Below are 25345 nucleotides of genomic sequence, written 5' to 3' on the forward strand. Positions count from 1 at the left end.
GCTGGGACTAGAGACGCGCGCCACCACACCCGGCTAATTTTTTGTGTTTTTAGTATAGACGGGTTTCACCGTGTTAGCCAGGATGGTCTCGATATCCTGACCTCGTGATCCGCCCGCCTCAGCCTCTCAAAGTGCTGGGATTATAGGCGTGAGCCACCGTGCCCAGCCATAAATATACATTTTTAAAAAGAAAGAAATTTCACTCGTCTTTGCGGAATTTTTCCCCCTTCTTTTCCAGGAATGAGGAGGAAGGTATAGAACAATCCACACTGTTCAGACCATGGCTGAAGTCACGTTCAGAGGCTTGCTCAAAGACTGGCTTGGGCAAGGAGACTCAGCCTGTGCCAGAGAGCAGAATCCTTCTTCATTAGGGGCAGACACTGTGACTTTGACCTTATTAGAGCTTTGTTCCTATCTAGTGGACTCTAGGAATGAGACATTCGGTAAGCAGCAGCAGCAGCAGCCCTCTGGCTACTGTATAATCAATAAGTTAATGATGATGCATTTCATCTTTTACCCACATAGAAAATGAAGGCCAATTCCAGCGCTAACTAAGTCTTCTGCCACAATGCGACCGAGAATGGATTATCAGTGGTACTGTTCATAAAGTCACAAGGCACACAGTATGTGTCTTAAAAAGCCTACTGGCTTGTTCAACTAACTGTCCACGTTTTTTTTTCTTTTCTTATTCCACTAATGGTGGAGTCCACTGGTTCCCTTAATAACCTCTAGCCTTCCAGAAGGTGTTTCCTTATAGCTAAGATAAATGGTAAATGTCTGGACCAGTGGTTCTTAAATATTTTGGTTTCAAGACCCCGTTATCCTCTTAAAAATTATTGAAGACTCCAAGAAGCTTTTGTTTATGTGGGTTTTATCTGTCCGTATTTGACATATTAGAAATTAAAACTTCCAAGGGAGAACAACAGATGAGAGACAGAGAGCCCTGGCAGGGTGGACTCCTGGTCCCACACCTCCTTAGCCTTTTGCTTCCACATTACCTGAACCAGTCAACTCCCTTTTCACAACAGCTAATCCGGTTGGGTTTCTGCCACTAGCAAATGAAAGGGGACTGAACAATACACCCACAAAACAAAGAATTAGCCTAAGACAATAAATAATAAAGGATTAACTTGAGTATAACAGAATACTGTTTCCCCCTATATTCGTCATCAGTTAAGTGAGAGCCTACTGAAGACTAATGAATATTACCATCAATGCTAGCAGTGCCTTATGGGTTTCAAAGAACTTCCACATTTAGTATTTAAGTTTCACTAGAACCCTATGAAGTATCTTGTTTCATATCCATTTTACAGATGAGAAAACTGAAAAGTACCGTGTTTGCGTGACTTGTCACAGCGGTTATGCAGCAAACCCGAGACTAAATTCAAATCTTACTCTCTAAATTCCCGTGGCCCGGTTCCCACCTCACAGGACGCTTGCAGTTTTATGGGGCACAGACCTGTAGCACAAGGTTTCCCAGATTTAAAAATCCATCCTCCTGCGAGGAGAGATCAGCGTAGCAGATTCTCTAAATACTCATCGTATTTGGCTCTGGTCTGTGTGGCTTGAAGAAGGGGGCACGAGTGAGGTTCGAGTTAGCATGGTAACCATTCTTTCTCAGCTCTGTGACTGAGGGGCTGCCGGCGGGGGGTTATAGTGGTTCTGGGCATGGCCTGGGGGAGAAGCTGGATAATGCACTCTGCAGATAACCCGTAGGCTGCGCCACAGCAGCGCCAAGGAAAGAAAGCATCTCTGCTCCAGGTCTCGGCGGAAGAGATGCGGGAACTACGGGGCTCTGATTCTGAGGTCCTGGATTTGGAAGGCGCCCGCACACAAAGAAATAACAAAGTTAAGTTCCGGCGGCTCGACCAGCAGAGTTCGAAACGGGGCGTCCCTTCCCAGCTCGGGTGGAAACGCCTCCACCCTGTCACCCCGCCCATAGCAGGTCTTTTATCCGCTGGAGCCGCCTGGACAGTCCGCGCGGGGCACGCCCGAGGCTCCCCGGAGGAACTACAAGTCCCATGAAGCCCCGGGGCGCGGGCGGTGATGACGAAGCCCTCGCGGATTGGCCTCACGGGGAGGGGCGCGCAGGCCTTCTCTGAGAGGAGGGGCGGGGCGCGGGGCGGAGCGAGCAGCGGCGGATTGGCGGGCACGCCCCCTCGCCCGCGGCCCCCTCCTAGCTTCTCTCCACTGCCTCTTCTGGCTCCGCGGTCAGAGGGCCGGAGCGAGAAGATGGCGAAGACGTACGATTATCTCTTCAAGCTGCTGCTGATCGGCGACTCGGGGGTGGGCAAGACCTGCCTCCTGTTCCGCTTCTCAGAGGACGCCTTCAACACCACCTTCATCTCCACCATCGGTGAGGGAGGGGCCGCGGCCCGGGACCGGGGAGAGAATTGGGGGGCGGGTACGAGGGGACGGGGAGAGGGCGGGGGGCGCTTGGGAGCCCGGGAGAGGAGATCCCGGGGACTGCAAGGTGGCGGGGGCACTGAGAGGGGCGAGGGCGTTTGAGGGAGAGGGGCGAGCGGGAACGTGAGGCTAGGGCGAAGGGGTAACTTGGGGGCAAAGGAAGGGGAAGGGGAACAGAGGAACAAGGACTAGGGGTATTGGGGGAACGAGAGGGTTTGCAGACTGACAGGGAGGGGTCTTTGAGGGACAAAATGTGTTGGGGGGAAGACGCAGGAAATCTCGTGTAGAGAGAGAAGGGGATAGTGGACGTGCAAATGGATTAAAAGACAGGAGAGGAAGGAAATGTGAAGGGGGAAATGAGGGATGGGGCAATGAGAGGGATGTGAAGTAAAGGGACAGAGGACACAAGGGACAGAGAGGTGAGAACCAGGCAACTGGAAGGGAATTCAGGGGAATGAGCGGTCAGGAGGTGAGGAAGAAGGGGACGGCTGGCCACAGGAGGTCTGGACCGAGATGTCGTAGGAGGGGGCAGAAGAAAATTGTAGGTGGAAGAAGAGTTCAAGGGATCAGAGGGCGGAATGAGGATACTTGGTGGAGAAAGTAAAGGAGATCTGGGTGTGAGACAGAAAGGAAAAGAGGAAGCAACATCATAGTAAAGGGAGGTTGAGCAGAGAAGACAGAGGAGATGGAAAAGAGAGGAAATGGAAAGTAGTGGGGCGCAGGACTTGCTCCAGTAACTGATTACCATGTTCTCTTTACTTCCTTTGGATCAAGTGCAGGAGAAAGCAAAATGTGACTAATGATGGAATAATGCCTGTAGAGCGTTAATTTGTTCTGTGAGTGTTAATGGATGTTAAGGGAATTGGTGACTTTTGGAAATGATGTGGTCAGGAAAATATGGTTCACCTCTTTACTATGATCTCCTGAGAAGCAAGACTTCTCAGTATTTTAAATCCTTGGATTTGACTGTTTAACAACTTCTCAGCCAAGGAATTGATCTTATGTTCTACCCTGTATATTTTGCTTTGGTTCTAATTATTGTTAAATGAATCACAACATGTGATACACCTCTAAGTTACTTCCAATTGATTCAAGAGTCTTTCTGATCTTGGCTGGGAGCTGTCCTTTCTACTTTTGTACTGGAAGACCCTGTGTTCAGGTAACAAAATCTCTTAACTTACCATAAACTGAAGACCAAGTCAAAGCTGGTTTTAAGCTGTCTTAGAAGTGACTACCTTAACATCATTTCTCCTGTTAAATAGCTGCAGGTTAATTAAGTACCTTAAGAATATCTCAGCTTTTGGTTGTCTTGGTGATGTTTCTGGCCTCTAATAGTGGCTTATTTAGGCATCTTTCATATGGTTCTTATAGTATATTTCCCCATGAATTTCTGGGTTGGGAAATAATAGAGAGCTGGTGCTTTGGTAATACGTGTGTTTAAATATTTGTGTATTTTTACAAATAATTTATCTTTTATTTTAAAAAGAGTATTTGGTGTAGAACACTCTTTAAGTATTAGAAAAGGCTATGGTTGGTTTGCTCATTCTGGCTTCTTTCATATAGCTTGAACGGTCTAAAATCTCCTGGGTGTTATGATGTCTGGGCTTAAGGAAGTTTGAATTGCAAGTTCTTGGCAGTCAGTCTTGAGTGGGACTTTTTCTTTTCTGAAAAAGCAGATTTTAAATGTCATCTCTAAAGTATATTCCTAAGATTTGGTGGTAGCTGCTGGTACAGCAACTAAAGGGCGTTAATTTTTGACACTGGTATTAATTTCAAAGCCTCAAATAATGACTTTTCATTGTTGAATGCATACTGCAGTACAGATGGTAAAGGATAATTTCTAACAAGTTGAGTGGGTGTCCTTTTGTCCATTCTGTATTTGAGCCTCCCAGAAGTATCTCCTGCCTTGAAAGTAAGTGAATCTCACTGATGCTGTTTTTGTTAAGCTTCTTGGACAACTTGCTTGTTTGTAATATCTTTATTCATTTTCTGTTTTTCCCTTAATTTTTGTCCCATGTTTCCTTTAAGGGTGTCTGCTTCCTTTTAAAATAGTACCTTTTAAAAATTACTTTTCATTTTGAAGGGTTCAAGTCTATCAGTGGATTTCAAAAAATGATGGAAATGAGGTTCTTTGGAGGGTGACAGCTATGAGGCATGAAAACCAGTGCCCTGAAACAGATTAGAATAGGAAGTGAACATGAAAAGGAGGTGAATCTCATGTGAGATCTTGGTCTTTATATTTTCTGTGAGGTGGATGTGGTAAAAAGAGGCTGTGAACTGTGTCTTCAGTTGATGTGGAGGAGGGGAAATCCCATACCTCTTATTTAGCCCCAGAGCTCCAACAGGAAGTGGTAGCACACTGCCTTCAAACAGCAGAATTTGTATACCTGAAACCTAATGTTCTGCAGTCAAAATTAAGCTGGGAAAATAAGGTGAATGTTAGCATCATTCTGGTTCCACAGACTCTTCACTGATTACAAGTATAGATTTTGGGTGTTGACATCTCTAGCAGCCACTCCCTCTTTGCCCCTCACCTCATTCCCAGGTGATCTGAAGTTATTGAGGTGACAGCCCGTCTCCTCCCTAGTCATGAAGTACCTAAGTGTGTAAGTTCCTGTGCTTTTCTGACTGGGTTTTGATGAGGTCTGCCACAGCATTGCTGGCAACACTTGATAAGCTCCGTGTCATACGGAAAAGATGCATTTCTTAACGCCTGGGGTTTGTGTGTATGTGTTTTGGTAGATATGTATGGGTGTCTGTTTCTTCCCATGAAGATACATTTTAAGTCTTAGTTTTGCTTTGTCAAAGTTTTAGCAGTTTTAAAAATGGGAATCTGCCATCTTTCGACACTGTTTTGATAGGGGTTCTGTCATCAAGAAGGGAAGGAGACAATTAGTCATTTTGATTCCAGATACAGTTGTCTCACAGATACTTTCTTCTTCTCAGTTCTCTAAGGTCTTGCTATTGCTGGGGTCACACTTGTAACCCCAGCACTTTGGGAGACTGAGGTGGGAGGATCACTTGAAGCCCCAAGTTCAAGACCAACCTGGGAAACATAGCGAGACTTTATCTCTACAAAAATACAAAAATTCACCAAACGTGGTGGTGTGTGCTTGTAGTCATAGCTACTTGGGAGGCTGAAGCAGATCACTTGAGGCCAGGAGTTTGACACCAGTCTGGGCAACACAGCAAGACCCCATCTCTACAAAAAGTAAATTAAAAAATTAGCCAGGTGGAGTGGTACACACCTTTAGTACTAGCTACTCAGGAGGCTGAGGCAGGAGGATAACTTGAGCCCAGGAGTTCAGGGTTATTATAGTAAGCTATGATTGCACCACTGCACTCCAGCCTGGGAGACAGAGCGATATTCTGTCTCTAAAAAATAAATAGATAAGTAAATAAATAAGGTTTTGCTATCTTCTCCGATATCGCAATTTTCTTTTTGCTCTTTGAGGGGTGGTGGAAGGTAGATTTTATTTTATCCTACTTATTGAAGATCTTCTAGTATATCTGTCAATAATTTAGTTAACTATGAAGAAGGGATGTTTTATCCATTTGAAATTATTGGTCCAGTGCCTAGGACCAACCCGCCTTTCAGTTCAAATGTTTGAAAATTGAATTTTTTTTTATTGGCTCTAAAAAACCCTATGTGATCATAATTAACATTTAATTGGCTAGAGTGGCTCATGCCTGTAATCCTAGCACTTTGGGAAGCCAAGGCAGGCGGATCCCAAGGTCAGGAGATTGATACCATCCTGGCTAACACAGTGAAACCCCGTCTCTGCTAAAAAATACAAAGAATTAGCCGGGCGTGGTGGAAGGCACCTATAGTTCCAGCTACTTGGGAGGCTGAGGCAGGAGAATGGTGTGAACCCGGGAGGCGGAGCTTGCAGTGAGCCGAGATCGTGCCACTGCACTCCAGCCTGGGCGACAGAGCAAGACTCTGTCTCAAAAAAACAAAAAACAAAAAACAAACAAACAAAAACACATTTAATTAAATGCCTGTAAAATGTAACATAAAGACAACTAGGAATGATAATACAGTCAGCTATAGATTATATTTTCTATGGGAAATGGATGCATTTTAATATTGATATGAGGGCATACTGACATCTTGAAATGGCTCTACACAGAAAAAGGTGCTGGCTGAACAAAAAGAGATAACCCAGCTCTGTCCTCTTGACAGGACAATCAGAGCTTCTTCCCTTTGCCATCTCTCTCCTGCCCTGCCCCCTTCTTCCTGTTAGGTATTTCCTGAGTGGTTTCACTATTTAGTATAGTCATAGCTTAATAGCAGGAAGAGTCTTAGATATTATCTACTTTATTCCTGTCCCAATTTTATAAGTAAAAAAAAAAATGAAGGTTTGACACCCTGAAAATTACACAGCTGATTATAGCAGATCCTGTAGCGAAACCCCAAATTCAAGTCTGTGTCACTTTTCACAACTGAGCTGCTACTATTCCTAATCAGTATGATTATCCGCATTAATTCAAGTCATCACCTTTTCCAGGGAAGAAGTAGAGTTTGCACATACGCCTTTATGTGAGGAAAGTTGAGACATTTCCATTTCGATTAGCCAGGTCTGTTCAGGTGAATAGCAAATGTTACTACAATGACTCTGAGTTCTGTTGGACTTTATACTGGAATAACTTAGTGCATAGTAGTCCTTTGCCCTTTCTTTCTGTGTCTGTAATTTCAGATTAGGAGAAGAAAATGTATCCCATAATTAGAATTTATTCCATACATAAAGTAACTAATAAAATCATATGAATGCGGGTATGTCGGTAATTGTTGCAGCTTAGTCTCATCAGAGTACTTTTAGACATTTTATTCTGTAACATTGGATATTTTTCTTGGGTTCACTTTCCTTAAAATCAGGGGTTGGCACACTACAGCCCATGGGCCAAGTGTGACCTGCAGTCTGTTTTTGTGCAGATCACAGGCTAAGAATGGTTTTTATATTTGTTTAAAGGTTGTTAAAAAATAAAGCAATATGCACAAGAGACCATATGTATCCCACAAAGCTTAAAAATATTTACTAACTGGTTCTTTGTAGAAAGTTTGCTGATCCTTGCTTAAAATTAAAAACTGTTTTTGGTTGGTAGCATTTCAAAGCTTTTATCAAGACTTATTGACTGAAAAACAAACTTTGTCATATTTACATTTTTATCCAAGATGATATCAACATTTGGCTGAGCATAGTCCAGATATGTAGAGCAAGTTGATTTTCATTTTCATAGTTGTTTTCCTTGGTTTCAGCTTCTCAAACAAAAATATGCAAGGAACATGCAAGTTCAAATCGAACATTTTGTACATAAAGCCTTATTTTAATGTCATTGTGTTCTTTCAAAGCTGCCAGTAGATTTCCCATCTAAGCGATAGCTTTGATAATGACTCTGGTTCAGAAAAAGTCGAATTTAATACTTGATCATAAAGGGTTAAACTCATCTCTTCAATCCATGTTCTAGTGAATGAAAAAAGCCTTCCTACATATAAAGGATGGACATGGGGAAACTAAGTCTTGGGTACAAATATGGATCGGTCTGAAGAATGTGTACTTTAATGAAGAGCTTCACCAGCTGTTCTGCAGGCAGCAAGTCAGGGAGGAGGTTCTCTTGGCAACAGCAGCGAGATTGTTTGGATCCACTGAGAAAAGCTGGAGGGACATAGGTTTAGGTATTGTTTTAGAGGTAAATAGTCTGTGAGGACAAAGAAAAATTTAGCAGTATATTTTTGAATTGAATTCCATAACTGAATCTGAAAAGAACCATAGATCCTGAAGTGGATGGGTAGGGAGCTGTCGGCCTCAGGTCGGCTCTAGTCTAGGTCCTCCTGTCTGCACCCAGCTCTGGACATCAGCTCTCCTGTGTGTGTTAGAACTGTTACTTGAGAATATTTTGCAGGAATAGAGTTTTCATAGCATGAGAAGAGGGTTGGGGTGAGGATGGGGAAGTAGATTTTAGGTGGCAAGTAATGTGGGGTATGATATCGCTAAGCTTTGGAAATGCAAGTAGCCATAGAAACATAAAAAGGGAAATTCAAGGTAAGATTGTAGATTCTTACTGCCTAGGTTAGGGGTTGCAAACTCAATTGGGTCTGGTGGGATCTATGAATAAGGGGAGTGGACCAGAATGGGAAGCAGCAGGGTGTGATGTGGACCCTGGATTGTATGTATTCCCCTCTCTGAGGGAGTGGCTGCCTTTTATTTGCAGCTTTACAATTGCCATGCTGGAAAATCATCACGTATTTCAAGATTTGCTGAAAATTTCTTATAAAAATCGAACTTTATGGGCAATTAATAGAAACAAACAAAAAACAATGTGAGAGTCATTACAGTAAGGGCCAAACAGACATGTCTGTGGGCTAGATGATGCCTGTGAGCTACCAGCTTGCAAAGCAGGCATGGCCATCAAGGATGTGTGCTGGTTCCAGTACTTTAAAATAGATCCTTTATCAGAGCTGGTATTGACATGAAAAAGCCTTAAGTTATTTTCATTTTACGGGCAGATGAAGTGGACTGGCATGTTTGGCATTATGGAGATAGCGTGTTGAATTAAGAGCCACGGGGCATCTGCTCTTCTAGCTTTGTGGGCTTTGGGCAGTCAGTTGTCCTTCTAGGGCCTTAGTTTCTTATAACATAGTGTAAGAATACTATGTCTACCTTTCAGAGTTACTGTGAGCTCCTTAAGGCAAAAATTAAGTCATATTCACCTTTTAAATCTCCAAGGCCTATATTAAATGTCTACACACTGGATGAATGAATGGATGAAGGGATGAATTGTGAAAGCCCTATATGAGCTGTAAAGCATAGCTTGAATTTGTTACTCTTCTCTTTCACAATATTGTAGATTATTAGATGATATTTGAGTTAAGATGAAAAGTGTTTAATTTGGACTCTTAACACAGGAATGTTACTTCCCCCAGTATAAAATGCTGTATATCTTTCCATAATCAGTTTTAAAGGGTTGTTTTAGATTATCAAAGATATTTCACTTATCTTTCAGTCTCCATAATAAGCTGTTTTAACACCAGCTTCCAACCCCCCACTAACATAAATACCAAATAGAAAATGAGTGAAATCACTGGGTTTGCATTATAAGAGCCATTTCAGCTTTGTCTCTGCCCATTAGCTTCAAACAATGCAACAGATGCCTGTTAACAGTTTCATGCCCATTTTAAATTAGCAGATGGAGCTGTGTTTGTGTCTGCGTTCTGCCCAGCACTCATTTGAGTGACCGGGTAGCGAGTGGATTAGACCTGGACTAGGCGTTTGGGTTGAATAAGGCCAAATTCTATTTTAAAAAAAAATTTATATAAATATTTTTATATAGACCCCTTGTGTATCTCACTGGAATAGCATATGTCTGTAGTGTTGATGTTTATGGTTATGTTTTATTCTCATCTTATGGGAAAAAATGATCATTAGTCTTAAAACTGTCATGAAGTGGCTTTCTTTTCTTTTTCTTTGCCTTTTTTTTTTTTTTTGAGACAGAGTCTTGTTCTTTCGCCCAGGCTGGAATGTGGTGGGGCAATCTGCAGCCTCCACCTCCTGGTCTCAAGCAGTTCTCCTGCCTCAGCCTCCGGAGTAGCTGGGACCACAGGTGCACACTATCATGCCTGGTTAATTTTTGTATTTTTTTTTTTTTTTTTGAGGCGGAGTCTTGCTCTGTCACCCAGGCTGGAGTGCAGTGTCCGGATCTCAGCTCACTGCAAGCTCCGCCTCCCGGGTTCACGCTATTCTCCTGCCTCAGCCTCCCGAGTAGCTGGGACTACAGGCGCCCGCCACCTCGCCCGGCTAGTTTTTTGTATTTTTTAGTAGAGACGAGGTTTCACCGTGTTAGCCAGGATGGTCTCCATCTCGTGACCTCGTGATCCGCCCGTCTCGGCCTCCTAGAGTGCTGGGATTACAGGCTTGAGCCGCCGCACCTGGCCAATTTTTGTATTTTTTATAGAGACGAGGTTTCGCTGTGTTGTCCAGGCTGGTCTCAAACTCCTGAGCTCAAGTGATCTGTCTGCCTTAGCCTCCCAAAGTGTTAGCATTACAGGTGTGAGCCACCACACCTGGCTGCAGTGACTTTCTTTAAAGACCCATTTCAATATTTTGGCGTAGTATGTTGAGGAATATGCAAAACTAGGATGAAAAATATCAATCCTGATGGATTGATAGTGGCTGCCAGGAATGCTATTTTTTGTTGAGTTCTGAGGTCCTGTCTGAGCTCAGCAAGGCTGAGGGCTGTGATGTATTCCTAATGTCTGCCATGGACAGTAGGGAAAGAGAGGGAGGGTGGCAACTTCCTACACATTTGCTGTTTTCTAAAATGATTAGGTAGCTATTTGCTGTTCAATATGTTATGGCTAAATTTCAGTATTAGTAATATTAGTAAATAATTATTAGATATAGTATGTCTGGAGAGGTGCCCTTTTCCTATGTTCAGTTTTGTGTTTTGGGATTTTTCTTATTACGAGTTGAATTAATAAGAACTTGAAAGGAGGTAGGTACATGATTGTCCTTAAAGGAAGAAATAAATCTACTTTTCAAAAAAAGTTACTTAGTTGCTTGGGACTTCCTTTGGGAGGCCACATAAAGTGGTGGAAATAGTTTGGAAACCACGTTTTCCACAGCAGCTCAATTAGCTGTGATGAAAGTATTTTCTTGCTGTCCTACTTGTAGCATTTAGCGTTAGTTTAAGTAGGCACTTTGGTATTTACCTGTTACTGCAACTTTGGACATTTTCCAGGGAGCTCCCATCTTCCTCAGCCCAGAATTTTAATTCTTGGCTCTCAGGGAAATTGCTAACACTCTGCTTGTTACCATGTTCATCATATTTAGGCTTGCTACCTCTGAGAAAGCCTGGATAATGGTGCTACTTGTGGTCTCGTGACAGTATTGCAGGATTTCAAAGCACTTTGCAACAGCTCAGTTGGGTATGGAATCCCACTTCATCTTGATAAAAACCATCCACAGAGCTGTTAAGCAACATGTAGTATTGCACGGCCTTCTGCTGGCAGAGCTAGGACTGGCGTGGCTTCCCATATCACATTATAATTTTGCATATTTTGGGCAAGAACTTGGCGGTAATTATTTTAATAAATCATAGATGTTATTCTGATGTATAAAGTGGAAGGACAGTCTCTGAAGATGTATGGTCAAGTTTTCATGTGAAGTATTCGATGATATATTAGAAGTTGAATTGTAAATGCATTTCTTATGCAATATTTGTTTATCTGGAATGGATATTGCAGCATACTCTAATCTCCTTATACACACATACATACGAATACACAAAATCCATTACAAAAAAAAAGAGTTTGTGTTGTGAGATGTCAGTAACTAACCCTTCTGTAATTTGTCTATTACTTATGAATTTGGATGTGATAGCTGTTTATGGTTTTCAACAAGGAATCATTTACTTTTTCTCTTCTAAATAGCTCTGAGTAAAATCTTGATACAGCATGGAAAACAATTCTTTATTGAAAGTCAACTTTTCCCCTTTTGGAATGACTCCAACCACTTTCTTACTTCGCTGTCCATTAGCACCTCACCCGTACCAAAACTGAGGGAGAGGGGATTGGGTTGGGAAGAGAAAAATGAAAACATTTCCCTTCCCCTATCTGTTTCTTTGGCTACTTGGTTCAGTCTCTTTTTGCTTTTGTTAGCAGCTGGAGTAAACTACTGGGTGAAGAGTTAGAAATGTCTCTGTAAAATAGTTTGAAAATTAATAGTGACCTTTGACTTCTATTTTTCTCTTAAATTTAGAACTAGATAATTTTTAAAAATTGGTGCCTGTCTCAGTCATAGCCAGTAATGAACACAGACCAGGGTGTTGTCCACAAACAAAATAATTTGAGTTGTTCCTTTCGCTATTTTGTCTACATCATTTTGAAAATTTCCAACCTTATAGAAGGATGACAAATTTGTGGAAAAAGTGAAATAATTTCTTTAACATACACAAAATTCCATTATAATTAAGTTGAAAAACATGCATATATAAGTATATATAATATCATCAGAGTTGTGTCTTTATTTTGGCCCTTCAGCCTTCAACTTTGGGTTTTTTGTTTGTTTGTTTGTTTGTTTGTTTTGAGACTTTGTCATCAGGCTGGAATTAGTGGCCTCTTGTGCACCACCACACCCAACCAATTTTTGTATTTTTTGTAGAAACTCGGCTTCACCATGTTGCCCAGATTGGTCTTGAACTCCTGAGCTCAAGCGATCTGCCCACTTCGACCTCCCAAAGTGCTAGGATTACAGGTGTGAGCCACTGTCCCCGGCCAGCCTTCAACTTTGATAAGCACTATTACATTTTAAATTTATGTTGTGATCTTATTATATGATTTACCATTTTTTGTTCAAGTTATCTCTTAATTCTTATTTTAAAAAGTACATAGGCCTGTGACAAAAAATTGGTTTGTGTTTGAATTATTCATGGCACAAGCCCCTCCTGAAAACATCAGACTAAACTGTTTTCTGATCATGAAGGGTGAGTGCAGGCCTCGATGGTCTTCAGGTCTCTTCTGGCTGCAGCTTTCTGTGAGTCTGTGAAATCAAACAGTGTCTATAAAAGCGTTTGTCCTTTTCTTTCTTCAGTTAATGACTGTGGATGAGGATTCTTTGCACTGGTAGATGCTAGTGTTTTGATGACATGAAGACAGAAGAAGTAGTATTAGTTAATTCAGATAAGCCTGTATTGATCTTGTAAATTGGCTAAAATCTTTGTTGTACTAAAGAGATTGCTTAATGTTTTTGAATCCTATTTTTTAAAATGCTTTGGTTTGAGTAATAAAGCTAAACATCCCCAGAAAAATAACTTCTTGAAAATTGTAAAACTATTTATTTGAGAAGAAATGTATAAAGCATTTTCGAATAGTCTCATTTTCTTCCTATAAAACATGATGAGGCTAGGTATAGTGGCTCACCCATGCAATCCCAGCACTTTGGCAGGCCAAGGAGGGAGGATGCCTTGAACCCAGGAGTTCAAGACCAGCCTGGGCAACATAGTGAGACACACGTCACCACAAAAAGAAAAAGCAAGACAAGACAAAAAAAAAAAAAAAAAACAACCTTGTGCTGAGGTAGGTGAAAAATAGTCTAAAATAATAGGAAGCCCTTTGCTGGTGCTAAATTTCCATTTGACAGATGGTGGGCCTGAGGCCTAGAGGCATTGGAGTTGCCCAAGGTCACACAAAACCTGACATTGAGCATTTGTTTTTTAATTTCAAATCTATTTTCTCTTACACCCCATCTGCCTTCATTTCTCTTGCTATGAAAAGACACTGATGGTCTGGCATACAGTCTGGGCATAGTCAACATTTTGTGGGAGAAAAGGAAGGAATTGGACTAGGAGATCTGGGATGCAAGTACATATTCGGCCCTTGATTAGCCTTTTGCTTTAGGGTTAAAAGGGAGTGGCTGGGGTGGGTGAGATTTTAACTAGATCTCCAAGAACCTCTTTCCTCCTTGCTTATTAAGTTGGGGGTGGGGGTGCTCTATTGGTTTGTCAGTCAGCTACTCATGCCAAACATTAGGTCATTATCATTTTCACTAAATTCACTCATTCAACACTTTTTGGTCTGCAAAATTTTGAAAGGGGAAAGAGTTAATGAGTATCCAGGCAATTTTAGCACAATGATGAAAAAGGCTACAAAGGAGTAAATCTGCGTGTTACGAAAGCGTGCAGAGGAGAGGTCGGGGAAAGATTCTAGGAGGGAATTGCGTCTCAGCTCAGATTGGACCCCGAAGGAGGAGTTAGTTGTGTAGAATGGAAGAGAGAAAGGAAGGGAGGCTCTCCGGGCAGGGCCACTCCTGCCCACCAGAGAGATAGCATAGCCCTTGAAGGAGGAACTTGAGGACATCTTGTTTGATTGAAGCCTCAGGGAAGTGGGGGATTTGACAAGAGGTGAAGTTGGGTCATTAGAGGGCAGAAGGGCTTCTAACCTTATTCAAGAGTCTGGACTTTATCCTGGAGCAGTAGGGAGCCACTGTAGGATCATATATGGGGAGGCCAATTAGGACATTAAGAGACAACATCATTTGCCCATTCGCTTCACTTGGACCTTTGCGGTTTACTTTCACTTTCATAAGTACTTTCACTTATGTTATTACTTCATGTAAACTACTCAATAATCATATAAGGTAGAAGGAGATGGATATCTCCTTGTTGTAGACAAGGAATCTAAAGTTCTGAGAGGGTAATTGACTTGATTAATCAAGTAAGAAGCTAGAGGGGCCAACACATGAGCCTCGCACTTCAGTTCTGGGCTGTACTCTAGCCACAACAACCTGTTCCTCTCAAAACAGGTGCTGGAGTTTTCCACGGGACTCAGTGTGTTGGGCACTTAGCCATAGGACCAGTCCCTTTCAGTGGTCTGTAAGAACTATTAAAACTGACTAACAAACCCTTGAACAGTATGTTGAGTGGGAAGATGAAATCAACCTCTCTTTGGACAAGCCTGAGTAATAGCTAATGCAAACACGCATCAAGTTCCCTCTTGGCCCCTGGAGGTCAGTGGACTTGTGATTTGGGGCTGTCTCCTGGTTTCTAACTCAGGCCCTTAGGAAGCAATCAAATATGTGTACAGCAGAATGGGAACAGGAGGGGACAGAGTTTAATAATGAATCTGACTCTTTTGTGAAAAAGAAGCTAATTATATCAGAAATCTCAGTGTTGTCTGTCCACATGGGGACTGTTGGTTTGTTATGCTCTATACTGTTGGCCTTAGACTACTAAGTGCTAGGAACAGCTACCTTAATTGTGAGCTTCCTTCCTTTGGCAAGTTAAATTTAAACTTCATGTCAGCCTGTCCTTTTATTTGAGGGTGAAATTTTATCTACTCTAGCTTTTGTTTGTAAAAACCTTGTTTGGCAAAGTTTTCCTCACAGACACAGTAGCACTGTAGACTATATGAACACCTGTTTTCTTTGAGTCTCCGTAATGCCAGTGTGATCCAGAAAGTAGGGAAGCCTGAGCAGCTCAACTTTTGATACAACAAAGTCCACTTGCTAAAACGCATGAGCTTGCCTCATAGTTAAGTCTCTGAGCCCTCTCTTAGCCTTTATAGTCTTGATTTATGCAGTGGTCATTGGTTTCTGTATGGCCCCAAAGGATTAGGAGCAGGGCTGAGGGCCTCTTGGAGGCAGGCCACCAGCATCGGAGAGGAAAAAGTGGCAGTGTGGGACTATGGAAAACATTCATTATATGACTTCAGACAAGTCGACAGTAAACTTCCTGGGCTTTTATTTTTTCATGTGTGAAAAGGAAATGTTGTGCTAGATACACTAGATACAAAGTCTCTGTCCAAACTGTGATCCTAGGTTATAGCCAATGGACTTACTGACAAAATGGAAAAAGTAGATATAAGAACTCAAAATAATGGTGTAGCTAAAAGAACTTGGGCTTTTGAGATAGAAACTCCAAAGTTCAAATTCTGATTCTACGATTTCCTATTTGAGAGCCTTTGGCAAATTATTCAGCCATTTTCTTTATTATGAGAAGGATAGTAACTCCCTTGTAGGACTTTTATTTTATTTTATTTTTTGAGAATTGAATGCTGTTACTGTGTGTGTGATATGTTTGGCACATGGGAAGCACACACAAAAAGTGTGTGTAAATTCATATGAATGAAATCAGTCCATAGTTCACTGAGGGTAGGTCCAGACAGTTATAAGAACCTTGGTAATCTTTGGGGGTTTCATTGTTACAGCACTTGATTTTAATAAGAGCTAACATTTATTGAATGCTTACTGTATACCAAATTCTAGATATTAACATTATTTAATGTTATTGACCCATTTAATTCTTGCAACAGCGTCTTAGTTGTGTTCTGTTATCCCCATTTTCCAAATGAGGTAATTGAGGCACAGAATGGTTGAATAACCTTTCAAGGTCATATAGCTAGTAAATGGTAGTCTAGTTCCAGAATCCATTTTTAACCGCCGTTCTTTTTTTCTATCCCAACAGTGACTCAGAAGTATTTTTTCTGATTCGTTATCTTCAGGGAGGTGGTACGGTGCAGGGTGAACTGTGGGTGCCACTCCTTACCAGCTGGGTGACCTCGATGTGGTTTTTTAACCTGCGTAGTCCCTTAGTTCCTCTTCTCTGCAGAGGATTGTCGTGAGGAGGTTGAATGAAGTACTGTGGTAAAGCATTAATGAAGCACAGGGCCTATCACGCAGTCAGGCTCAGTATATGGTGAGGGTTTTTTTTTTTTTTTTTTTTTCCAAATCCAGGTAACATAAGAAGCACCTGTTAGCATGAGTTCCCTACAAAATATGAGCGGGAGCATTCATTTTGGTTACTTAAAGGAATGTAAGTTTTTTAGAAGATTGCTTCTTAATAAAGTTTAGGACTACATGCATTTTACAAAGCTGGAATTAGAAATATTTGTCTTTAAACTCATCCCCAGAGTGATGATGATTATCCCCTACATCAGCGGGCATAAGGAGGCATTGAAAATCAGCCCGTGACCTCGGGTGCAGCATGTTAGTGTAATATAAGGAGCAAGTTCTTCCAATTGCTGCAGACTCTCAGGGCATCTTGAATTCCTACTTTGGGTGAAAACATAAACAAAAAACAGCGTAGAACACCCTGTCTAGAAGGGACAAATGTTTCCATTTAAATATTCTAGTTCAATACCCTCTGTTAGGGCCCTGAATTTTAAGTACAGTGAGTTTCTGAGTGAAATCTCCTGAATTTTAATGAGTTTGTTTGCATACATGAATTCGAACAATACATTAAATCTTAAAACACGGAAGCTGATTTTAATGGAGTAAATTATCCAACTTGAAAGTTAGTTAATAGGTTTTTCTTTCCCTGATAATCAAGGTGATACTTCCATCTCAAAAAAGTCATTAATCATACTTTTACAGTAGCAATACATGCTGTTAGTTTCTTTTTCATCTTTAAACTGTCTCAGGAGATTTAGGAAAAGAAATGTGCATAAGTGAACATCAAGTGTGATTTCCTCCCTTTAACACTTTTTCTCATACAAAGATGAGGGCTGGGTGCAGTGGCATATGCCTATAATCCCAGCACTTTGGAGGGCCAAGGCGGGAGGCTCGCTTGAGCTTAGGAGTTAGAGACCAGCCTAGGCAACATAGGGAGACCTCATCTCTACAAAAAATAAAAACATTGGCTGGGCACGGTGGCTCATGCCTGTAATCCCAGCACTTTGGGAGGCCAAGGCAGGTGGATCACCTGAGATCAGGAGTTTGAGACCAGCCTGGTCAACATGGTGAAACGCTGTCTCTACAAAAACAATTAGCCAGGCATGATGGTGGGCGCCTGTAATCCCAGCTACTTGGGAGTCTCAGGCGGGAGAATTGCTTGAACCTAGGAGGTAGAGGTTGCAGTGAGCCGAGATCGTGCCATTGCACTCCAGCCTGGGTGACAGAGTGAGAATCCATCTCTAAATAAATAAATAAAAATAAATAAATAAATTAAATTAAAAAATTAGTCAGGTGTGATCATGTGCCTGTAGTCCCAGCTATTCAGGAGGCTGAAGTGAGAAGATTACTTGAGCCCAGGAGGTTGAGGCTACAGTGAGCTATGATGGCACCACTGTACTGCAGCCTGGGCAACAGAGTGAGACCCTGTCTCAAAAAAAAAAAAAAAAATACACACTAGGGACAAGGGCATGAAGCGGGGCGGTGTAAGGAGGACAGATTTTATTCTGACTATAGTTACGTTCAAGGAAGTGACACATTTTATTTTATTTCTTTGCTCTGAAAACATGTCAGGTTCATAAGAAGTGACACATTTGATTTATAATTTTAAAAGCAGTTTTAAGAGAGGTTTATTTTGAAGTTTAATGGCACTGAAAACCCATGCCATGAAACTCTCGGGTCCAGTCTGTTCCCTAAAATTTTGATGTACCCAGAAAAGCATATTGTAAAAAATGTTCAGATGGTGAGAGTTTTACTTTCTAATAAAACATACAGATTTGTGATGGGGAGTTTAGTTCATGGGCAGTAACAGCAGTGAAATGTGCCTTCATGGTAGAAGAGCAGGAGCTTTCAGGGCCTGTCATACCCAATTGGAAGCTCCCGGAGGACAGGAACTATGACTGGCGTCTTCAGAGCTCTTTTATCTGGTGCTTAGGCACACAGTATCTGTTTTTGGAATAAGTGAACTAACACCATGTATTTCCTTCTGAGGAATGACTCTTGGGCTCCTGCAGTAGTGATATCTCCTCCATTAGCACATACATGCGCTTCAAAGGATGTGTAATTATCACCTATTATTGCCTACGGTCTTTTTCTAGATGTGAAAGCAATAAAATCAGCCCATTTCTTTTTTTACCCAGAGTATTTATCTATAGTAGCAAATGCCTGCTAACTTCATTTATGCCACACATAAATATGTACAGTTCCTAGTGCAGAGAAGGCCCTCAGTAAATGTTTTTTTAATGATTGTGCAGTTGATTGCCCATAGCAATCGCCTTAAGTCCCAGCTGTTGGTGTCTCACTGAAATCATAGCAGAAGACTCCCCTCTCCCCCTCATTTTCCTGAAAAGATCCCCTATTCCCTAACAAGTGCTTCCCCAGCGTCCTTTCTTCCATCTCTGATTTCTGGATATTTTCACCTTTCCTTGTTTCTTTCGCCCTTCTCTCCAAGGAGCCAGTGCTAACCTGTTGGTTGGTATGCTTGATGTAATAATACCTTTCCACTCTCCTGTGACCTGGCCCTGACAGTCATTCCCCTCCTCTCCTCTATCCTCTGTCTTCTCTGTCTAGTTCTCTGCTTGCCCTTTCTGCTCTGCTTTCAACCCTGTTGAAATCATCCTCATTCTAAATAGGATATCCCGTAAACTCACTGCTTTCTCAAGTCACCCATCTCCCCTTTCTCCTTCCTTGTTCCTTGATTTCTTGAAAGAGTAAGTCTTGTCCCCCATCTCCTCACTCATTAACCCCTCAAAGTCCTGCTCTGCCCCCTTCAAAACTGCACTCAGGTCATCATGACCTGCTTATTAACAACTGTCCAGCGGTCCTTTCTCAGTCTTTGTCATCCTTGGCCTCTCAGCAGCATTTCACACTGTTTATTATTATCTGCTCCTTGAAACTCATTCCTCTCTCGGCTTCCAGGAATTGTCTGCTCCAGCATACTTCCTACTCTTCTAACCACGCTTCCCCTTTCCATGGGTGGTCTCTCATTTTGCCTTTTAATGGAAGTCACTTCCAAGTGTCTGTTCTCTGTGTTTTCCTTTTTTTCTCTTTTAGGAATTAGACACTTCAATAAAATTTGTAATTATACCCGTCTGTGTGATTATTGCATTAATGTCCGTCTCTCCTGCCAGATTGTAAACTCTGCGAGTGCACATACCAGATCTATCATGGTTCTCATCATATCCATAGCTCCTAGCGCAGTGCTGGGCATGTAGAAGTGCTCAAAAGCTCCCACGTGGTGATAGAGCTAAGCTTGCTCCCTTCCATGTGTGACTACCCAACTTTCTGTTTCCTCCTCTTCCCAGCCTCTCTCAGACCCCTCTGTGTGCATCCCACCCCACAGCTGGTTCATTTCCTCTTTTTATCTAGTACCCTTTCATGAATTGTCATATATTTTTTAACATTTTTTTTTTCAGGTATCTAGGCTCAAAACCTGGAAATCATCTTTGACTCTCCTTTTCTTCAATTTTTAAATTTTTTTTTTCTTTTTTTTTTTTGGAAAGGGAATCTAGCTCTGTCACCAGGCTGGAGTGCAGTGGCGTGATCTTGGCTCACTGCAACCTCTGCCTTCCGGGTTCAAGCGATTCCCCTGCCTCAGCCTCTTGAGTAGCTGGGACTACAGACGTGCGCACCACCACACCCAGCTAATTTTTTTTTTTTTTTTTTGGTATTTTAGTAGAGACGGGGTTTCACCATGTTGACCAGTATGGTCTCGATCTCCTGACCTCATGATCTGCGGACCTCAGCCTCCCAAAGTGCTGGGATAACAGGCGTAAGCCACCGCGCCTGGCCCCTTTTCCTCAATTCTTATGTACAATTTGTTGCCAAGTCCTTTCCGTTCCTTCTTCTGCCACCCTAATTTAGGCCCTCAGTACCTCTCTCCTGGACTTTGCCGTATCCTCCTAAGTGACCCGAGCACTTCCAGTCTCATTTGAGCAGTGTCCTTCCCCAATTCCATTCTATATACTTCAAGCAAATTAGTTTTAGAGCATAGCTCTGATGATCATATTAATCCCTTATCCCTCCCTTAAAAATCTTATTTTTTACTTTGTCCACTGGAATATATCATCATTGGCCTATCATTCCAAACTCCCTACAGTGTGGCTGCAGCTGTATCTCTCTCTGCTTTTTACAGGAATCCTAAACTCTCATCCAGGGACCCTCAACATCTGTGCTGGGTGGACTGTGGCCACATTTTCACCTGACCAGTGTAAGGGTTTTAGAGGCCCTTACATGAGAAGAAATATCATTTTTAAGTCTCTGAGATGATGTGCTTCTTACATTTTTGGAATTAAAATGGTCCTTTACTTATAAAATGCTGGTAGTAATAGATGGTCATTATCTCACTGTCATTTGTGAAAGAAAAAAGCTATTGTAATAGAATTCTTGCTATTTTGTTTCTCTAAGGGAGATAAGTTTTCTCCCTAAGCAAACTTTATGGAATAGATAGTGCCTGACTTTCACCTTCTTTTATTCTCCCTGTCACCACCTTTTATTCTCCCCCGCGCATTTTACTAATTCACAAAATTAAGAAGTGTAAGATTAACTGCTCTACTGCTCTGCCCAGAATGGCAGGTTCCAGGAACACACCTCATTTCGGCCTGTTGACATCTGTCTTTCCTGATGTTCCTCATACGTCACTTTCTTTATGAGGCTATCTCAGAATTGTCTCCCTTCACCCCCAACCCAACCACCAAGATGCTTTCTCTTTCCTCAGTGGGACTTTGTACTCTGTAGTACTTTGGTCTCTCATGTGGCACTTAACACGTTGTTCCTGTAAGTAGAACCGTCTTCCTTTGCTTCCCCAACCCTCCACTCCCATGATGATTTTTTTTTTTTTTTTTTGAGAGGGAGTCTCCCTCTGTTGCCCAAGCTGGAGTGCAGTGGTGGAATCTCGGCTTACTGCAACTTCCACCTCCTGGGTTCAAGCGATTCTCTTGCCTCAGCCTCCCGAGTAGCTGGGATTACAGGTGCCCGCCACCACACCTGGCTAATTTTTTGTATTTTTAGTAGAGACCGGGGTTTCGCCATGTTGCCCAGGCTGGTTTTGAACTCCTGAGCTCACACAATCCACCGGCCTCAGCCTCCCAAAGTGCTGGGAGCCACGATAAATTTCTTTAGGACAGAAACAAGTTTTGTCTTTGTGTTCTCTGCATTGCCAAATACTGTACTTGGTATATATGTGGTGCTTGAAAAAATTGTCATTCAACTGAAATTTCAGGATGATATTATGAAATAATTTGATGAGGCCGGGTGCAGTGGCTCACGCCTGTAATCCCAGCACTTTGGGAGGCCGAGGCAGGTGGGTTACCTGAGGTCAGGAGTTTGAGACCAGACTGGCTAACATGGTGAAACCCTGTCTCTACTAAGAGTACAAAAATTAGCCGGGTGTAGTGGCAGCCGCCTGTAATCCCAGCTACTGGGGAGACTGAGGCAGGAGAATCTCTTGAACCCGGGAGGTGGAGGTTGCAGTGAGCCAAGATCACCCCACTGCACTCCAGCCTGTGAGACAAAAAGTGAAAAAAAAAAAAAAAAAAAGAAATAATTTGATGAAATAAAACTGTCATTTTCTGGAGAAGGGAGCCTTTAAAGGTACTGGCTTAGAATTTTTTTTCTGATGATTCTGAAATTACAATTATAGTTGCTTACTGAAACATGTTAGGAATGATTGCTCGTTTATCTTTTTTTTTTTTTTTTAATTATACTTTAAGTTCTGGGATACATGTGCAGAACATGCAGGTTTGTTACACAGGTATACATGTGCCATGGTGGTTTGCTGCACCCATCAACCCGTCATCTACATTAGGTATTTCTCCTAATTCTGTCCCTCCCCTTGCCCTCCACTCCCCGATAGGCCACAATGTGTGATGTTCCCCTCTCTGTGTCCATGTGTCTCATCGTTCAACTCCCGCTTATGAGTGAGAACACGCAGTGTTTGGTTTTCTGTTCCTGTGTTAGCTTGCTGAGAATGACCATTTATCTTTTAAAGAAAAAATAATCTTAGACTGCAACTCTAGACATCTCAGAGTGGGATTCAGGCCTGCTGTGGTTGTGGTGGTGAAGTGGAGAAGTTGCATGTTTCATTGGCTTTCTTTTGTGAAAAGTTGATTTTTATTTTATTTTGACAGAAGAGGCCCTAAAAATCTTCTTTTTCCCCAGGTAAGAGGCTACAGTTTCTTTGCCTCTGGCCCTCTCTAGAGCTGTCAGTGCCCTGTGAACGTTGGCCTGATTTAGACAATGAGGCTTTCTCTGTGTGTTTGAGAAAGCCATCTTTGTGCTGCGCACAGCACTGTCACTTTCATTCTTCATTACAAAATGTTTCCTTAATGAATTTGTTTTTTCTTCCTGCTTTGTCTACCTCTACTCTCGCCCCTAAAATCTTTTGTTACTGAGATTGAATTGTGTGAAAGCAAACCTGGGTAAGAGATAGGTAGTGCCACAGCTAGGCCTCCTGCTGTCTGCACAAGGGAACCTTCGGTGCTGTCCAAGTACCCTCCACCTCCAGCTTCCCAACCTTCTGTAGATCATTTTCCAATTTTTTCCCACCAAAGCACTGAGACAGTTTTGGACGTGGGGAATGTGGCAGGGTTTCTGACATGGAAGACCCTGAAAGGAGCAGGAGGTGTGTGCCATGGCCTCCCCCTGACTTTTCTTTTGAGAAAGGGGTGGGCAAGTAGTGGGTGGTAGCTGCAGCTGTGGGCAAGGCCCATTCTTGGCCTTTTTTTTTTTTCACTAGGCTGTAGGCTGGTTTTTATTGAGTGGCTGGTATGCAAATAAAAGATGAGAAATGTAATTGTCTTGTGAAGAGAACAAAGAGAAATGTAATTGTCTCCTTAACATCACACCACAGGCATTTTCTAGCAGCATACTCGAGATACTGTGTGGTGTGGTTCTGATTAGCTTTGAAGAGCCGGAGCTCAACTCAATGTGAGGAAACCTCTTTTGCCGGAAGAGACCACTACATAAGGGACCCATCAGAGCTCTTGCAATATCAAAAGATAAACAACAGGGAAAGAGTTTGGGGGAGGATTCTATGGTTGGTTTGAGATGTGTGTCTTATCTGCAAAAACCCAAATAAAAGTGAAAGACCAGCTCTGCTTTTATTAGCTTAAGTGTTCTGTGTTAAAATCTCTTTTGGCCTAACTTTTCTTTTTTGACAAGAGAACAAATAGTAGAATATCCTTTGTAGGTCGGAAGTGTAGAAATTACTGAGAATACTGGGAAATGCTTCACAGATGTTCCTGAAACTACAGCCAGATTGAGTGAATTCTTGTCCCTTTCCGTGTTGGGAGGTTGGGAGATTATTGTCTCACGTCCTGGGATATTGTAACTGTGTTCTACCCCAGACTGTATATGTTCACCATCTCTCTCATTGAGATTCTTGTTTAACCCTATTATATCCTTAACTTTGATGGCCATTAGAATAGGAAAGAATGTTTAAGGAAGACTTTAGAGAGAGCCGTAGCTTGATATTTCCTTTATAAAGCTTCCTGATACTGTGTTTAGTATTTACTTTCTTTAAATGTATTTTCTTAAAAGTACAGGTAGTGTGATAGAGTTCAAAATTAACTTCCAGTTAAATGTAGTCATAGTTTTGGTGGACTTTTTTGCCAAGCACCACATTTTTCTTAATATTGTCACATATTGACTGACACTAGTCAATTGTGACTAGTGACTGGTCATGATAGATATTGCTAGACATCTCATATCTGTCATGGCTGAAGGGGAGTTGCCCCTAGTTGATCATTCATCATCATGAAGAGCCCTGTGTTTTTTTCTTTTTTTTTAGAGATAGGATTTCACTCTGTCGTTTAGGCTGGAGTGCAGTGGCGCAATCACGGCTCACTGCAGCCTCGACTTCCCAGGCTAAGGTGATTCTCCCACCTCAGCTTCCCAAGTAGCTGGGACTACAGGTGTGTCCCACCATGCCCAGCTCATTTTATTTTATTTTTTAAGAGAGAGAGTCTCTCTGTGTTGCCTGGACTGGTCTTGAACTCCTGGGCTCAAGCAGTCCTCCTGCCTCAGCATCCCAAAGTGCTGGGATTACAGGTGTGAGCTACAGTGCTTGGACTAAAAGCCCCATCTTCCTGAACAGTGCATTGTAGTCTTTCCTTCTGAGTTGATGTAGAGGCATCCTTGGTGTATAACAAGCAAAGCATGCTGAACTAGTTCACAGCAAAACACAAACAACGAAAACTTGATATCCAGGTTGTTCTTGGATAGGTCATCATGTTTATCATTTTTAAACATCTTGGGTTGTGAGATAAAGTTGTTAAGGGAGGGATTGCACCAGCACATTTTTCTGTTTCAGTTCATGTTCATCTGACTCATATTTATTCTATTCTAACCTCATTTTGCGTGAAAATTTTTGTACTAGAAAATATCACTTTCAGTTAGGGGAGGGGAAATTCTGATTGGGGATCAGAAGAGTCAAGATGTATTAGTGATAATTTGGCATCACTTTTGGTTGAAGGTAAAAACACAGGATCCCTAAAAATGTTGTAAAGTACAAAGTGATTCATATAACTAGACAGGGGAAAGGAAATGTCACTGCTGAGCTTTACTGTGGGAAGAGGGGGAGGTGAAGGAAATTATTACAAAATTTTTGTACGTGATGAGGAGACAGCCTCTGGACTTCCCCAAATATTTCCGTATTCCCTAAAACAGCTCTAGTGAATTGCTTCATGATTGGTGTATGAATAGCAAGACACTAGAACTCTTAAACTCGATCTTGAAAGGCCCATCTTCGTATATAATCATCCACAGATGTCCGTATG

The 25345-nt window shown here is 42.0% G+C and overlaps 1 protein-coding gene across 1 annotated transcript in view; it reads left to right on the plus strand.

Annotated features, from left to right (window-relative positions):
- The first annotated feature begins 2138 nt into the window (after positions 1-2138).
- Positions 2139-25345, plus strand: part of RAB8B (RAB8B, member RAS oncogene family) — a 79714-nt gene continuing 56507 nt past the window's right edge. The window contains exon 1 of the mRNA XM_008016341.3: positions 2139-2356. Within this exon, the coding sequence (XP_008014532.2) occupies positions 2233-2356 (124 nt within the window). The 5' untranslated portion in view covers positions 2139-2232. The remainder of the gene's footprint in view (positions 2357-25345) is intronic.

Source organism: Chlorocebus sabaeus, chromosome 26 (genome assembly GCF_047675955.1).
Source record: "Chlorocebus sabaeus isolate Y175 chromosome 26, mChlSab1.0.hap1, whole genome shotgun sequence".
NCBI lineage: Eukaryota > Metazoa > Chordata > Mammalia > Primates > Cercopithecidae > Chlorocebus > Chlorocebus sabaeus.